This window comes from Meleagris gallopavo, chromosome 11 (assembly GCF_000146605.3).
Source record: "Meleagris gallopavo isolate NT-WF06-2002-E0010 breed Aviagen turkey brand Nicholas breeding stock chromosome 11, Turkey_5.1, whole genome shotgun sequence".
NCBI classification, from domain to species: Eukaryota; Metazoa; Chordata; class Aves; order Galliformes; family Phasianidae; genus Meleagris; species Meleagris gallopavo.
Genome location: NC_015021.2, coordinates 7,785,414 through 7,803,091, shown reverse-complemented (window position 1 = coordinate 7,803,091; position 17,678 = coordinate 7,785,414). Strand labels below are relative to the sequence as shown.

General features: G+C 36.7%; 1 protein-coding gene across 1 annotated transcript; it reads right to left on the bottom strand.

Annotated features, from left to right (window-relative positions):
* Nucleotides 1-1,492: 1,492 nt before the first annotated feature.
* On the bottom strand, nucleotides 1,493-8,449 carry TRIM42 (tripartite motif containing 42). Its single transcript, XM_010716451.2, has 5 exons — nucleotides 7,961-8,449; nucleotides 6,455-7,155; nucleotides 4,377-5,185; nucleotides 3,493-3,720; nucleotides 1,493-1,757 (listed from the first exon to the last, which is right to left on the bottom strand). Exons 1-5 carry the CDS (start codon nucleotides 8,314-8,316, stop codon nucleotides 1,641-1,643), a joined length of 2,211 nt encoding a protein of 736 aa, XP_010714753.1. The 5' UTR covers nucleotides 8,317-8,449; the 3' UTR covers nucleotides 1,493-1,640.
* Between the last annotated feature and the right edge of the window lie 9,229 nt (nucleotides 8,450-17,678).

Here is a 17,678-nt window from a genome sequence, read left to right as displayed (position 1 = left end):
AGCATTCAAAATTAGCTGCTTAGAATCTAATACTCCTGTAATTGATTAATATTTTTTGAAAATGCGAATCTTATTTGCCATTGATGGCTTTTATTCCTATCTAGTGACCACTGGGGCAGAATAGAGGGGGACAATCACCTCCTGCTCCCTGCTGGCCTCCCCTCTTTTAGTGCAGCCCAGGATACTGTTAGTCTTTTGCAAGAGCACACTGCTGGCTTATGTCCAGCTTTTCATCCCTCAGGACCCCAAAGTCTTTCTCAGGAGGGCTGCTCTCAGTGTACTCATAGCTGGGATAACCTTGACCCAAGTGCAACACCTTGTACTTGGCCTTGTTAAACCTTATTATATTCTCATGTACCCATTTTTCAAGCATATCCAGGTCTGTCTGGATGGCATCCCTTCCTTCTGTTATGTCAGCAGCACCACTCAGCTGAGTGTCATCAGCAAACTTGCTGAAGGAACACTCAGTCCCACTGTCTGTGTTGTCGATAAAGATGTTGAAGTGTACTGGTTCCAAGATGGGCCACTGGGCAGCATCACTTGTGACTGGCCTCCACCTGGACATAGGGTGATTGATAACAACACTTCAACCATTTCTTTATCCACCTAGTAGTCCAGCCTTCAAATAATCTCTCCCCAGTTTAGAGATAAGAATGTGGTCTGGTGTTAAAGGCTTTGCACATGTCCAGGTAGATGACATTGTTTGCCCTTTGTCCACTGATGCCATCACTCCATTGTAAAAAACCACCATATTGGTCAGGCCTGATCTGCCCTTGGTGGAGCCATCCTGGCTGTCCCAGATCATCTCCCCATCTTGCATGTGCCTTAGCATCTCTTCCAGGAGGTTCTGTTCTATGGTCTTCCCAGGCACAGAGATGAAGCTCACTGGCTTGTAGTTCCTGGGTAGATTCACTGTGGTTGGCATGGCTGAAGTTAAAGAAAGGGTACCCTGAAATATCATTCCTGAGCAGAAGGGAACATTACTTATTACTCTTGATCATTTAAACACAGGAACTTCCTGTGGATCCAGTAACTCCTGCTCTGACTTGTGATTTTATTTGTAGCTACTTTAAATAAATTGATACTCTGCATCTCACACAGGTGACCTTCGTAATAGTCAAGTAAAGCTGACTGTAATTAAGTGCATAAAGTTGTAAAGTTCTGTCTGCCTGCATTTTTGTGTTTGCTGTCCTACCTACTGCTAGCTTTGTTGGATGCAAGCATGCTGAGTGACAAGACAAAAAACATGTACCTACAAAGTAACATTCTGCAGTTTAAAGGTATGAAAAACTTGGTATGGCCTCCTGCAGCTTTCTGAACTGGTACTGAGTGGCCTCAGAGGTAATAACAATTGTAATGTTACCTTACTGTGCAAATATCTCATTATTTTCTTTGAAACTGTGCAATTCCCTCAAGTAGATTGATCGGTTTTATACTATTTTTATGTAAAGCATAGTTTGGTTTTTTTTAAGGCCTTATTGCTACATGTAGAAAAAGAAAACGTAATGAAAAGGGTGTATTTTTATTATTATTATTTACCAGGAAGCAGTAAGTCTGAAGACACCTAGGTTGCAGGTTGGTGACTTTGTTGGAAAAGGGGCATAAGAAGGCATACGTGTATTCTTTTTGTTGCTGTTGAACTAGAAACCCTGCCTTTGTTTGTTGTCTATCTTCTTCAGTGTTTGCTGAGTACCCTGCATACTATTCTCAGTCCTCCATCTGTCTTGGATTATCTTGTGTTCACCTGAAGTAATTATCTGCAAGTAAAATATAAGAATATATTAAATTTCAGAATTTGTGATTTTGGGAATCAGATTTAATTAGTGTCTGTTTTCAAAAGAACTTGCCATTTACAGATGCATTTTCAAAGCTGCCAAGAGCCCATTTAATCTGTGTTGATCTTTGGGAAGTCTAAGTACCTACATTTGAGAAGAAATGGAAATTGAACTCTTCTAAAAATCTTGCATTGAATATGAGCAGACAACGGCAAAAATTTGATAGTGTTTTGTACATTGATTAATTAAAGGGATGGGGTAGCCAGACTGCCAAATAGCTGATTTTGAGGAAGCTGTGATTCATCTGTAGGCCAATAGTCATGACACTGGGCTATGAGGAGAGAAGTACCTCCCACATTTTAGGACTTCCCTCACTCCTAAGATTACAGAGATTACGTTTTTCTGTTTTTGCTTGTGAAGCCTGCATGCCGACTTAGGAAATCTGGTCCTCAAGTTAAATATCAAAATATATTTGAATAACCTGTTTTGTGGAATTCAGTGTTTCAGGGTGCCAGTAGCATGGCATCAGTTTTGTCGGTTTGCTTTTTTTAAAGAAGAAACTAGGATATAAAGCAGACTATATACATGTTTCATTTCCTTTTGCTGAGGAACTCTTCTGTAAATTACAACAAATGTTATGTGACTTTGTGTTTCTCTGGGATATTAATATGATTGTTCTGCCTAAAGAAAGAACAATTTTCAAAAGAAAGAATCAATATAGCATTCCAAATTGTCAGATAAAAACAAAAAATACTCTGTTTTAAGTGTAGGAATTGTAGCAGTCTAAAAAGGTATCATTTATCATTAGACCATGGCAAGTAAGTAGGATGTCTGAATGCTGTTTTGAAGTCCAAAACTCTTACTCTGTAAATGTGCAAAAAGAGTAAGAGTCTTGGAAGGGAACAACACTTGATGCAGTGGACACAGGGAAAACACTTTAAAATGTGGTTGGAATCCTAGACTGGCACCTACTCTTCTTATGCAACTGCTTTTTTAATGCACTGCAGCTCCTCAATACACCCTTTACTAAAATTTTATCAAGGAAAAGGCATGAAACAAGTAAAGTGGTTTTTTTTTGTTTGTTTGTTTGATTGATTGATTGTTTGTTTTTTTCCTCAGCAAGAAAAAGATGATATCAGCAAGAATTTGGGATGCAAAAAATGTTAAATTGAGTTCAGTGTCTCAAATTTTGATGCCTTTTTGAAAACCTTCTTACTCTTTTTAACTTCTACCTTTTTAACACTTTTCTTTCTCTTCTAAAACCATGGTAAAGGAATCTCATGACCAAAGGCGTCAAAGAATATTCTTAATTTTTGTTTGGTTCCTCTCTCCCTTAATTATTGCCTTCTCTTTCTAGCATGAAAGTTTTTCAAATCTAATTCTTCATACTTTTGTTCTATGTGTTCAGAGAGATCAGTGTAAAGGTTGTTTCAGACATGAAGTAATATTAATATTTATGACTGTGTGGCTGATGTAATCATAACACAATCTCTGTTAGAAAAAAAAACGAGAACATTCTTCATAGGACAAGCAATTATAGCTAGAATGAACGACATATGGAAAAATCTAGTGTAACTATCAGCATTGCTTGCCTAGATAAGTGTATAGATCTTTTATTCAAGTAGTATTCTTTGTAAATAGATGAAAAAACTCCACATGAGTATGGAGATTAGAATGCTACTATAACTCTACAAAATATTGGAAAAATATACAATACCTTACAGCTCTCACTCCATTCTCCTTGACCACTTTTATTGACAGCACGGACTTTGAAAAGATATTCTGTATTTGAATCCAGATTATGTATCTCAAGGTTCTGCTGTTGTATTTTGCTTAGCTTGCCATCCAGTTGTGTGTGGACAGTGTTATCAGGACCAATACCAACAACTTCATAAAATTCTACCTCAAAGAAATCCACATCTTCTATAGGACAAGTCCAGTAAATCTGTGAAGAGAAAAAAATCTGTAGAGCATCATTGTGTACTGTTTTTGCTAATTTTCATTTTTGCCTTTTTTGAAAGGCTCCAGATTAGCAGGTTTTAATTTTAAAATGCTGAAGCAGCTGAAATTCCCTGTTTGTAAGATACATGTTGGGAGATAAGCACCCTCTTGGGAATTTCATAGTACTGTCTTCTAACACACTAAAAGTACTGAAGGCTGGCAGCAGTTGGTTCTTTGCGACATGCTCTTTTGATTTTATGCAACTGGTATCCTGTTCTTGTTAACACCTAATATATCATGAGGAAAATTACATAGACATATGATGTCACATTTGAAGGCCAAGAACAAGGATCAAATGAGTTGGTCTGACATACAGATATTTAGATGCAAACATAGTAGTACATCTATTTCTTGCTGCAGTGGATCATTCCTTGTAAGATATTTATGACATATAAAATAATATAACAACCTTATTTAATATGGTAGGAAAGTGATGCAACTCAATTTATACTTCAGTTTATCTCTAAAGGCAAGTTTAAAATGCACACTCTCCTATGCAAATGAAATATTTGGTGTTGTAGTTTTATTTATTCAAACTAAGAGCCTGAAAACATAGTGGTAATAGTATTTGCGTATATTTAGAATTTATTAGTGTCTTACTTTGGCAGACCTTGGATAAACAACAGTCTGGTATATAACAACAGGTCCTGGCACTGGGAATGATTCTTTTTCCATGGGTTCTGAACTTGGAAAGTTAACAAACTGATATTTCCTTTTTTTTCTTGAAGTTTCACAAGCTGCATCACATGTTTTATTACTCTGTGTAGAATGATGGAGAGGTGTAGAGTTCGGTCTCCCAAGAGTGCTTTCAATTGGCATGCCTAATTTAAGCAAGGAATTTAAGGATGCGCTTTGGAGCATTGCTGATTGCTTGGCTTCATGAATGCTTGAAACATGCCTTGGAACCATTATTTCTGGGTTAACAGAACCGGGATGCTTTTCTCTACCTTCTAACTGTTTTGTTTCACTAAGGGTTGGTGAAAATCCCTGTAAAATGGCAAACAATTCATCGAATTTGAATTGCAGTTTCCTTAAGGGATCTTCTCGGATAAGTGGGCTAGGCTGGAAAATGGAAGGAATTGCATCTTCTATTTCTTTCACCAAACAGTGTGCAGATTGCAGAAATACAACCTGACTTTCCTCCTTAAGAGCCTCTTCAGCATACTGGATAAGGCCATCCATATACGAGAGCTGGCTGAATGTATAGTTTACATATTCTGAAATGTCTTTCTGTTTTTTAAGCTCAGTGTTTTCAAGCAACTCCATCATCTCTTTTTCTTGTTCATGTAGCACCGTATGTAGTTTTAAGAATCCATTTCTGATCTCTTTCCTTTGGAGATCCTTGGAGGCCTGGAAATTATTTCTTAACAGGGTAACTTCCATTAGATCATTATCAATTCCTTGGCGTGCTGAAAAAAAACAACAAACAACAAACCTGCGGTTAGTAGTTTCAACTTCATATTAAAATATAGTGGTTACAAGAGACAGAGTGATAGGTTGTAGTTTAAAGAAATTTCAGGTTTGGTAGAACACGGGACAAGTGAGAATTTAGTATTTTTCTCTCATCTCTACTGCTAGGGAGCTCCAAGGGAAGTTGTTTGGGTTAAAATTTTCATATTTGGATGTATGAAAGTCAGGTAGCTGAATTGCTCCTTGATTATTATTCCTTCACTTATTTATCGTTCCCCAAGATGGGCTTGATGATTTTTAGTTAATTACACGGGAAATCCTGAAACTTGATTTATAGTAACTCTGTATTATTTTTGGAAATTCACTGTGTCAGTAGCAAGCTAAAATAATTGTAGCAAATGTGACTGCATAGACCTCATTATGTCTGTGGCTGACAGTAGATTCCTCTGATAGCCATTATATGAAGGTATGATTTATTCTTTTGACACTAAAAACTGAGAAATGTGAGAAAACAGAATCAAAAACACCAGAGACTGACAGTAAATTTTGCTGGAGTGCAGCTAACATTTTGAAACAATGTCACATTACGGAATCCTGTACAAATATTTAGTATTTTACTTTTTGAACTTTAAGACTGTTATGAAAATGCAAATTGAATGCTTCCTGTTATTTCTCACTGCATGTGGTTCACTTTTAGCTTTCTAAATTTTATTTTCGATGCAACTTCATTTGTCCCCAGCATTTGTGATGTTATATGCAAAAATCGAAATATTTAGAAGAAATTCATAAAATCCCAGTCTCTGCACAGTCACTCAGTTGCTATGGATGAAGTCTTAGATAAAAGGAGGGACACTGCTGTGGTTCCTCAACGACGAGGCTGTCTTGCCTCTTATTCAGCATGGACATAATCATAATACTGACTCAAGAGAGACAATCCATAATTTGCCTGCAGGGAAAAAGGCGTGTATTTCTGATTAAAAAATGCAGATGTAATTGGTGGCTGTTTCACACTGGGTCTCACAGTACAAAATGGAGTTTCCACTTTTCTGTTCCCGTCTTGCATACAAATCCTTAGTTCTCTAGTGTTTGAGTCTAGTTCATGGTGCTGTGCAATTAAAGGCTTGTTTCCTTTATATTTCTACAGTGGGAACAGTTCACCTCTCCGTCTCTTGTGATGTGCAGAGAATTAACGCGGCTCATCAAGTGTATGTGCAGGTATCTTTCCTAAGAAGGCACAGGGAAGTGTAAGAAGCAGCAGAAATACAAACCTTGTTTAAATTTTACAATTGTATTGGAGAGAGAAGCAGCCTCTCTTGAACATGCAGCTGCCAAGGGAATGGTCTCATGATCATTGTGCAGCGAATTCTTGCAGAAACCACAGATCAGTTTGTGGTCATCCAGACAGTATTCAGAGAGGTGTGAGTTGCAGTGCAGTAAGCATGCCCACTGTTCGTTTTCTTCTTGACACGTGTTGGTGAAAATGTGGTCTTGAGCACCACTCTCAGTATGATATAAATGCAGACATTCACTGCACATGTTAATTCCACATGTTCTGCATCTTTTAGTTGCCACTCTTCTTCTCTCCCTGCAGGTTTCACAATAGACTGGTCTTTGAGTGTGATCAAATCTCCATTTCAGAATGCCGTGTCTGCGCATGTATTTCTTGGCTAGTTTTGCTTTAAGGTAGTTCTTCCTCAGCTGAATTTTGTTTGTGTTAGGGAGACAGTGAGCTTTGTTACACACTGGGCATATGATGATATAATAGTTTTCTGTTGCTTCAGCTTTGGTCTTGGTTTTTATTATACATTTCTCACAAATGCAGTGATTGCATGGCAGCATAAGTGGCTGGAGAAATAACTGTTTGCACAGTGGACAGGCAAGCTGATCACGAAAAGCTTGGTTGGAGCCCTTCCTTTCTGGTACACGTGCATTATTTCTAGTTCTTAATCTTGACGTGACATCTGTTGACCTAAAGAAAATAAAATTGAAAAAGAAAAAAGCAAACAAATGAAAATAAAAGACAGAATATTAGTGTACAATCTAAGAAACAGAATGATAAAATAAGCAGTTGCACCTTGCATGCCAACCATCCTTTTATTCTGACTGGGTATTTTAATAATATCCACATTTACATATGATCATCCTAAATTTTAGTCATTTAAAAAATCACCCATTCATGATTTCTGTTTTTTTAAAACGAATGAAGATTATTCTTAGCAGCAGTCTTATGTCATTAAAATTTAGGCAATTAATATGAAATAATCAAAATTTGGATTTTTTATTAAAATTAGAATAATTATTTTATTTTAGAAATAATTGATTTTGTGTTCTTTTCAAATCTCTATTATCCTAGCTTTCCTCTTAACCTGTGGACATTATTGTATAAAAAAGTGTTACTTTTATAATGATTCTGACTGTTTTATATATCCTTGGCAAAGAGCATCATTATTCAGTATGTACACCTGATTCTGGACACTACAATCTGGCCTTCTGCCATGCTTCAGTTTAGCATCCATGTTGGTATTGCTTTTCTTACCATCTACTCTGCCCAGATGTTCAGCCATGCTATTTTTCTTGTCACTCTAGAGAATGGTAGAGAGGAAAGAAAAAAAAAAGCCTTTTTTCTGCTTCTAAAAAAGAATGATATCCTGTGGTTTGAAATAGCTCCAATGAGCACTGGATTATATGCTCCTAAATGCAAGACATCCATTAAGATGTAATGAAAATTAGAAAAATAGAAACCTAAGAAATTAAAAGCCCTTGATCCCACTTACTGAACAGTCCCTGGTGCTCTTGACTGCTGCTGGTCATAGACAGATTTTCCACAGCATTTGCTTTCATAGTATTGGCACGCTGAGTTCTCACCACCGCAGCAGCAGCATTTGCAGTCTGGGTCATTTGAGCAAGAGCAGCAGCACCACCAGCAATTTGCGTGCTCTGAACATGAGCAGTGGCAGCACTGGTAAGGTTTGTCTTCTTCGTACGGGCATGGGAAACAGCTGCAGTTTTGCTCACTGGTAAATAGAAAGCGCCAACACAGGCAGCATTCTTTCTTTCTTCTGTGGCAAGTCAGATAACAGCAGTTTGAGAAGCATGGGCAGGCTGAAAAGGTACATCCATTTTCATCCATCTCTCCATTATACAGCTGAAAGGAAATTCATTTATCCTTTTAGCTTCTCTGTAAACTATTGCAGTTGGGCTCCTACAAGGCACGAGATCTGACTCGAGGGTCAAGGTCTGTGCTGTGGGCAATGCATGTTGTTCTAAATGGAATGTGATGTCACAGTGATGCATTCAAATAAGGACACAGGCAGAATTTTATCTGCACGTTTATACACGTTTTATACATGCTTAATATGCTGGTTACAACATCTGTATATCACGATACTTATAATTGTTCTTGAATTCCTAGACAGCATTTACCTCTCTCTCCATTAATAGCATGAATAGTTTATGCACTGGGATTAGCTATCCCAAGGCAACCATCTTGTTAGGGCCACATGCTTTACGGTCATTTTGTTAGCTTCAAATATAGCTACCACACAAAACAAACACTTGAAATGCGTCTTCAAGTATATACTTTTATCTGTAATTGTTTTTGTCTGCCAGTGTTGATGCACTTGAACAACGTATGGTATTTGATCCTCTGAGACTTGGGGAAAGGAACTGTGCTTGGAGCACAAGTTCAATGCTCAATCATGGTAGACCTGCATTTTTTCTCTCTGAGTCCAAGTGTGCTTCTTCACCTCTCTTAACCTGACCACTCTTCTATAAACGCAATATCAGGTCTCATTCTTTAGTTACTTCATATTAAGCACCTTTTTCTTCTTTTGTTTAGTTAATTTATTTGATGATTTAAATAGTATTTTTGTCTATTTGCAGAGATTATAATTTTAAATAAAAATGAAAGTGTTGTAAGAATACATGAACTTCTCAGAAGTGTGTACTAGTAGTTTACTGTAATGATTACATCTAATTAAAACAAAATCCCCCCACTAAGTTTTCTGCAGCTGACATCTGAAGGAGCATGTTCTCTTACTGGAAACTTTATAAAGACAGTGATATTTGTGTAATACATACTCAATAATGCTGCCTTTTAAAAGTGGCCACTGTACTTCATGTATCTGAGTTTTTCTGAAATTTAGTAATTCAGCTTGTGATAATGTGTTAATGTATAACTGGGAATTACTAAAATGAGTCTTGACATAGTTTATTGTAAAAGCTCCTTTGATCCTATTTGCTGAAAGTCTGTTCTACTTAAAGAAAATTTATTTCGCTGATCCAGAGCCTTACAGACTACAGTGGCTGTGTCATTATGTGCGGCCATCTACATGGATGGGCCATAATGGGTTCTTAGCAATGGCTATAGTCTATTATGTCAATCAGATTTTCATGCAGAAGTATTAGATGTGTGCTGAATGGTATAGCCTGGACATTCAGTGGATGTTGTTTATGCCACTTGTCTTTCTAGTTTTATCAGCAGCAAGACTTTTTTTGCTGTGCATGTTTAATTTTATCAGATCAAATGGCTTTTGCATTCAATTAGTAGGAATATACCTTGTGATGCTTGTCTGTTTTTCTTTTGCAAGTATGTTCATTATGAAATATGGTTTTCTTGTGTGTGAGAAAGAAAGCTGGCAGGGTAAGAAAAGAAAAAAAGAATATTAGTCATGTGTCCCATATGCTAATATTTAGTCAGTGTTTTCCATTTTGGCATAATACAGAGGCTAATAGCAACTTGTATCATTCTTAGGAACATATACCTATTGATTCATTGGTTCATTGATTCTCTGTGAGTTGTATTTTTCTACTTTGTCTTACATTTCTTTGGCTTCATTGTCTCATTAATTCCTCTAAACCATCTTCAGTGCTCCAGTTTTTTTGCTTACTTACACTACTTGCCTCAGCAACTTGGTTCCTGTGTTGCTCAGTGTACAGGTGACCATCTCTGTAACTCTGTGTAGACATACACCCAGTTCTAAGTTGGTCTCATTTCATTAGTATGTTTATTCTTCTCTAACAAATATTGAAGGATGAAATCAGACTGGCTGACTGCATTAGAGGCAGTAGTCTCAACCATACTGCCAGACTTCTAATAGTGTTTGGAGACATGTTTCTCCCTATTCATGCTTCTCTGTGATTAGTTCTTATGATAGCCAGGCTGTGATGTGTTTGACTTAAACCAGTGAGAGATTTATTTAAAAGCAGGGTACTTTTCCATTTGGCAATTTATCTTGTTCTGTTATGTTTTCCAAGATAAGCCTAACGTTGTTTTTTATGTGAAATAGCATGGACATGTTCTTCACCAGTCACAAATTGGAAATCAAGTGTTTAAATCAAGTTCTTAATTGTGTTTTGCCACTAAAGTGGAAAACTAGATTACCCTGCATTATCTTTATATCCTGAATATAATTTCTTTAGCAAATATTTGTTCCTCTTTCGAGTACAACGAGGCATCTCATTTCTGTGCTCTTACTAAGCACAGTAAGAAGCACTTACTAAGTTCATTGCCTTGCAGTTCTTTGTACTTTCATCAACAGAACGAGTAAGGGAGAAAGCAAAAGACATTTCTTTCCTGTGTGCTTGCTTCACACAAGAATGTAGAGGAAGTGAAGTACTGCCCTAACAAATCTGAAAATCTAACTTCTCCTGCCTTCACGTGCTCCTTTAAGCATAAAATGAGCTTGTAAGTCAGGTTCAGAAGGAAGAGAAACTAAACACCCTTAGGATGTGTAAGGGGTGACCTTTCCTGTAAAACCATATAGACCAGCAGGATTCACTCTAAAGATTATATAGCAATTCTTTCAATAAATTGCAGTGATTTAAGAGATTAATTGACTGCAGTACATGAAAATGACTGGTTAGGGGCTCTGCTGGTGGTGTGTTAGGTTTAAATGAAATGTGAGAAGCATGATGTGATACAATCCAAAACTGATCCGTTACAGTTCCCACAGTTTGCTTTCAGAAGCAACCCACAGTTGAGGGTTGCTTCTGAAAGTATTGTTTCTGGCTAGCTGTAGTTTGCCAACAGCAACCAATTTTTTCATAAGAAAAATCCCTGTTTCTATTTCACTCTTTTCACTATCACTGTAAAATATATTGCAGATCAATTTCTGCATGGGGGGGCTGCCTAGGAAATTGTGCAGTTTGTAGAATTGATGTTTTTACCTTATTTTTCCAGAGCTTCATTGTTCCCTTTCCACTCAACCCTTCATTTGTAGCCAACTGGCAACTCTTCACTGCTAGTGGTTCAACTAGCAGAAATATGCTCATGATTCTATTGAAAAAAGAGTTGAGGAATAGGAATCTCTCCACCCCTTTTATGTTGAAAGTTTGAGATGGTTTAGCTGCTACATAGGCACACTGGAACCAACAGACAGCAGAGTGGCATGGTCATTTGCAATTAAGATTAGCAGCTAATAAAACAAAATAGCAACAAATACACAGTAAACTTAAAGCTTTTTCATTCCTCTAAAGCTGTAGAGGAAATATATCACACTGAGCTCTCCATATACCTTTACTCACAGATGAAGAAATAAACAGTTGATACATCTTTTACTACTTTTCACTTGCATATACAAGAGAGATAATCTTATTTATACATCATCACTCCATAGACTTAGTATTACTAATGTCTGCTTAATAGACATTCAGATCCTCTTTGACCTCAAAAGCATTTCTAAAATGCTGTGCACAACAAAAGACTCACTGTATGGGGCTGCTAAATCATGGCCTGAACCTCTGATTGATCACCTGAGGCGAGCAATGAATCAGCCACGGGAGCACAGGTGAAGGCAATTCACCTGTGCTGCAGGAAGGGGTGGATCTCCTAGAGCCATTTAAGAGCTGACTGCCAGTGGGGAAGGATCTCTTCTGGAGGTCTGCTCCACCGGAGTCTATTTTGCAACCCCAGGATAGGGTGAATGTCTTTCTTTTCCTACTCTACTCCAATATAATAATTACATCAGCAAACTCCTGGATATACCATCTGTATATTCATTGATTGTATACTCACTAATGGCATTTTGTGCATTTCTTCATTGAAAAAGTTAACTGTGATCACATAGTCACACAATTAGTGCCAGCAACATATAGCTAAGAAATATACAGAATACTAAAGAAAAAAGGAAGTTATATTACACTTATAAATTAGATATTTTCAAAGTATCAAAGCTTAATAAAGTTCACTGAAGGAACACCTGAAATAATCACTGGAGTTTTATAAGGTTTCCTTTGAGAGCTTGTGAAAGATAATGGAAAAGGTGCTGGACAAGGAGAAGTTTAATGCTAGTTAGAAGAAAATCTAAGAAATCTTACTTAGATGAGAAACCTTTCCCTTAAAATGAAGGCTTTCTAGTGACTTCATGCTTAAGAAATCATAGCATTTCGTGCCCTTTTGCACAGATCTCAAAAGGGCTAAGTGAAGGCTAAAAAATGCCTTAGATGATGTATTTGTCATAGATATTAAAAAACTTCAGTGGCATACAGTTATTGCTGTCTGCATGCAGTCTTTCACAACTTAGTTCTCATTCCTGTTTTGTTCAGCCTTGTTGCTTTCATGTGTCACCGTCACAATGAGAATCTTTTCATTCAGAAGATTCGAAGAAAAGCTTGGGAAAGTTACATAATGACTGAAAACGCTAGATCTGTACTATATCTCTACCCTTTCTTAGCTGATTTGGCTCCAACATTCATGTACTTGTTCTGGTGACTGCTTGTGTCCCCTCAGCCTAATGTATTTGTTGCTGTTCTGAGTCACTTTCAGTTCCCCTCCCACTCCCTGCCTGGGGGCTCCTCCTCATGTTTTGACTTTGTGAGCTGGCTTTTTCCCAAGATACAGGTGTTCATCTCCTTAATGTGAAGGTTTATGTTGCTGTTGCGATGAGAAAGATGATTATCAAGTATTTTTGCTTGAGTACTTCACATGAGTCTTAGCACAAACACTAGTAGTTGCAAACAAATGTATTTAAAGGTTAAGGCATAAAAACTGCTGGACCACATAAAAGTGACTGTGGTTGCAAACCAAACTTATTTGTGTCTTTTCTTTTTACAAATATATAAAATGCTGAGATAACTAAATATAAATTTGTTAAACCATGCCTGGTTAAAAGGAAAAAAAAAATCAACAAAAATTCACTCTATCACATTGTCTGGGAGAAGAGGGAAAATAACACTGAGGTGAGTGGAGTTGGGAAAAAGAGGCTTCATGGATGTAGGTAGTGGATTACATAGGGAGCTAAAGCTGTTCTAAGCCTAAGGTCCCTACTGTTGTGAGAGGATTCAAGGTTTTCCTTCATCCCTAAGAAACCGGCTGAGGAGGTTTATAATAAATGTTAAAAAAAAAAAAAAAGTGCTTTTTAAAGAACTCATGATGAGGAAAATAAAGCTCCTGGCATGATGCTTTGCAATTAAGATTAGCAGCTGATAAAACAAAAGAGCAAGTCTTCCATAACTATGAGTGTAAACATTTCATATTTGATTGAAACCTGAAGGAAGTGTTTGCTGCTTGTATGCCCCTGCAGAGAGAATGGGAAATAGGCCTGCCCACATGGACTGCAGAGGTGAAAATGCTTTTTGAGCAAAGCTGCTTGGTGTGTGTCTAGTCCTACACTTGAATTAATGCTTTTAGTCAAAACCGGAACTATTATGACACCAACTGTTAACTTCAATTGTATGTTCAGGTTTGCTGTTGCTTACCTTTTACATTTCTTGAGGACTCCACAGTTAAAACAGGTTTACCTCTTCTATGAGAATATAAAAAAACCATTTGTGCCATGGTATAAGTCTTATCTCTATGCGTTTTCTTAGGAAGACTCAGGATGTACAAGCCCAGTGGAAATCCTACTTCTTATAGGTGTAACAATGTTCCTTAAGTTCTTTATGTTTTGGATATTATTTTGTCTGGTATTTTGAAAATGCATAGCATTCTCTCTAAAAAAAAAATGTCCTACCTTATGTAACACAAAGGAGTTCTCTGTTTAAGGTTCTCACTGTGTCATCGGAAATGAGGGAGAGAGAATTCTGCCAAAATGCTTATGTTGCTATACAAATAATTTTTTTCCCTAAAGGATTTTTTATCATTCTATGAGGGTGTTAAGTGAAAAATGATGTGTCATTTAGTCATTGGGATTAGAGTTTGAGGTGATTATAATTGAATTAACTTAATTTGCTGTCTCATTGTTGGATAGAGAAGATACTGTATAATTGAAGCTGGTGTGCTCTGCATCTGCCACAATAGTTAATCTATAGATGGATTAACTTAACTGGACTTCTTAGTTCGGCGGCTGTTTCTTTTATCTTATATATGTAAGATTACAAAGAGAAAGATGATGTATGTCATGCTATAACAGGATAGTTTAGAATCGAGAAATAAAAACTTCCATTTGCATCAAATCTGCTGCACATTATAGGGACTATTTTATCAAAGCAAAATGGTACACTAGGGCATAGTATTACTCACCAAGTTCATAAGTAGGGATCTAAAAGCTGAACTTCTATCACTTGGAAAATCATTTTGCTTGGAAGTATACATCAAAGAAGTGAGCATGTTTTTTGAAGTGATTTTTCCTATTTGATTTACATAAATGTAGTACTCTTTTAATTAAGAAAAGTCACAGAAATAATTGTCCTTTTTTTTTTCCCAATTAATTTTTAAGAATTGACTAAGAGGCTTGTACAGTGAACTTTATATCTACAAGTGATTTACTTTTAGTAGGTGCTGCTTGTGGAAATACGTAATGAGTCATGTAAGCCTTAAGATGAGTTTAGTATTTTAGTTTTGATCATTTTTACAAATATATTTTTACACTTCCTATTCATTAAAATCATTTTGTCACCAGAACAGAATATCAAGTGGTGAGGAGAACTGAAGTTGAATCAAAGCATATCATTTCCTATTTATTTCATGTGAGAATGCTGATGTGCGTAAGAGCTGTGTGTCAGAAATATCAGTGAACTGTGATTTGATGAAAGTGGATCCACTCGACATTAACTGATCACACACAAAAAGGTTTTAATGAAATTACTCTGATCAGACCACAGCTCGGAAGAAAAATTTGGTAGGCAGCCTCTGTCTGTCTACAGACTATTCTACTTTGCCTGCTCCTTGTTTCTCTTAGTAGTAATTGTATAGCACAGTAAGGAGGAATTAGTAGGAGGACATTTTTTTTTAGTGTTTTTTTTTTCCTTACCTTAGAACTAATAAATAATAGCAATAAATTCTAACAATGAAATGAATGAAAGAAAGTTGGTAACATTTTTTAACATTCTGTAATCTACATATAGCTGCAGCAAAGCCTGGAGGTGAAAATTAGTGTGTCTGCTTTTTAATCTGAACTTTGTCTTGCTTTTGACTTGCCTTTGGTTGCTGATCTTTCAGCAGGAGACTTACATACAGAAGAAAATATAACATTGACCTAACTGGGGCATATTCACAGTGAAAAGAAAGCACAGAGGTCAGCTTGTGGTGACAGCAAGGGGAAATGACAGGTTACGCAGAGATGTGCCTTTTATTCTTGAAAAAAATTGTGTCCCTTTAGCTCTTGCCTTGTATTCCTAACCCTCCTGCCCCATGATGCTCCCATCTTCCCTTACATGCAGCACAACAAGAAGGATTTTATTAACTGTAATGTATTTATGGAGTTGTGTGAACTGGAAAGCAAAACCGATCTTGTAATCTTTTTTCTTTTCTTGCAAATTGAAAACTTACAAGATTTAAATACAAGATTTATAAAAGAAGCTGAAAATGAAGATACCAAAAAATGTGTATGGTCAAATACAACCAAGAATCTCAGGCCATCAGAGTAGAAAATAAAAAATGTTTTGAATTTAGCAGTAACTTTCTAGTATTCTTGACACAGGAGTTCCATGAATTCTATAATTGCTTGGAGGAAGAGAGGAAAAAAAACCAACAGCAACAACAAAAAACAGAAATTAGAATGATTTGTGACAAATTATTTCATGGCTAGTTTGAAGTAAGATGCACAATCTTCACCTCAGAGATGCACTTCTAAAAAAGAATCGATCATACCTATTGATGGATTCTCCCATGCTTTCACTGTAACTTGACTTATAACAGCAAAGCATAGCTTGATTTCTTGCCTATGTTAAAAAGATCAATGTAAAGTCAGTATTACAAAGAGTTACTCATGGCTATACAATAGTTTCTGTCTGCTCAATTAAATATATTGTAGACAAACACAAATTTCAATTGTTGCAAAGTTTATGCACAAACTAGCTGGAAAGTGCTCTTATCTGTAGTACTGTTTAGTTACAGAATCTATCTGTGGCATTCTTAAATGATGAGATTTTGAAAATGCATTCCTGAGACTTCCTTAATATTGACAGTGTCATTTCAGATATCCTTAATAATGTTATTTTTTTTACTAGTGTTGTTAGCTGATTTTCATCCTTCCCAGCCCTTCTGAAAATCCTTCTGAGGGTTTTCAAAATGATGCAAACCTGGGAAAAGGTCACAGTTTTTTTTCTTTCTCCTGGCTTTGTAGTCTAAAGACAAACTCTGTAAATGAAAAGGGTTTGCCTAAGGAAAATTAAAAGAGATACCAAGTTGCCTTTGTAAAGTTCTAGTTCAATGAAATGAAGATGAAAGCTTTCCGTTTCAAGGATTTATAATCATTTCTTTAAAGATAGTTACTGTGATTATGTGAGTATGCATCTATATAGTGAATCATTCTGTGGGGAAAAAAGATGGCTTAGAAACAGTAGTTGTAATAACTCACTAGAACAAAAATGAAAGAAAAATGTACAAAACATCTTTATTCTTTTTTATTCCTGTGGTATCTATGTTCAGTTGCAATTAAACAAGTTTATGGCTTTGTCGGGTTCAGTCATTTTGTTGAAGGAAGACAAACGTAGGGTAACAGCTGTTTAAAAAGGCATCTATCTAGTTATTTTGTATGACTAAGCTCCCATGGAAAACCCAACTAAGCTCCAACATAACTGAAAGCCAGAATGCACGCTCACTTAATCTTTCTGGATTTTGTTTGCCTCTTTTCTGTCCTTCTCTTTTTTTGTTGTCTATCCTGTCGCAGGTGAATCAGTGCTGGTTAGATGCCAGCCTGTCACCTCTCTGTGGGGAGGTAGTGGAGCTCTTTGTAGCCCCCATCATAGAGCTGGGTTTCTATGATTTCTATAGATTTTGATTTCTATTTATACTACACTAGCATGCCATTGCATTTAACCCTGAGTTTGACTAATTTTAAGTCCAGAATTTCCCAAAGTAGTGAGTCAGTGTGACATCTGTTTTCTTTGGTAATTTGGTTCAGAAGTGCGTTTTCCTCATACTCCCTATGTTAGTCCTAAGTGCTCATTACAGATGTGCATTGAGACCCTATAGTCTAAAGGCCCAGGTGCCAGGAAAGCTGGGGAGGTAGAGCCATATAGGCATTTCAGATTGTTAAGGGGATAATGTAAGGAGAATTTTCAGGTGAGAACAGAGGAGAGCCTGGATGAAAATAGGGCTGTATTTTTTTT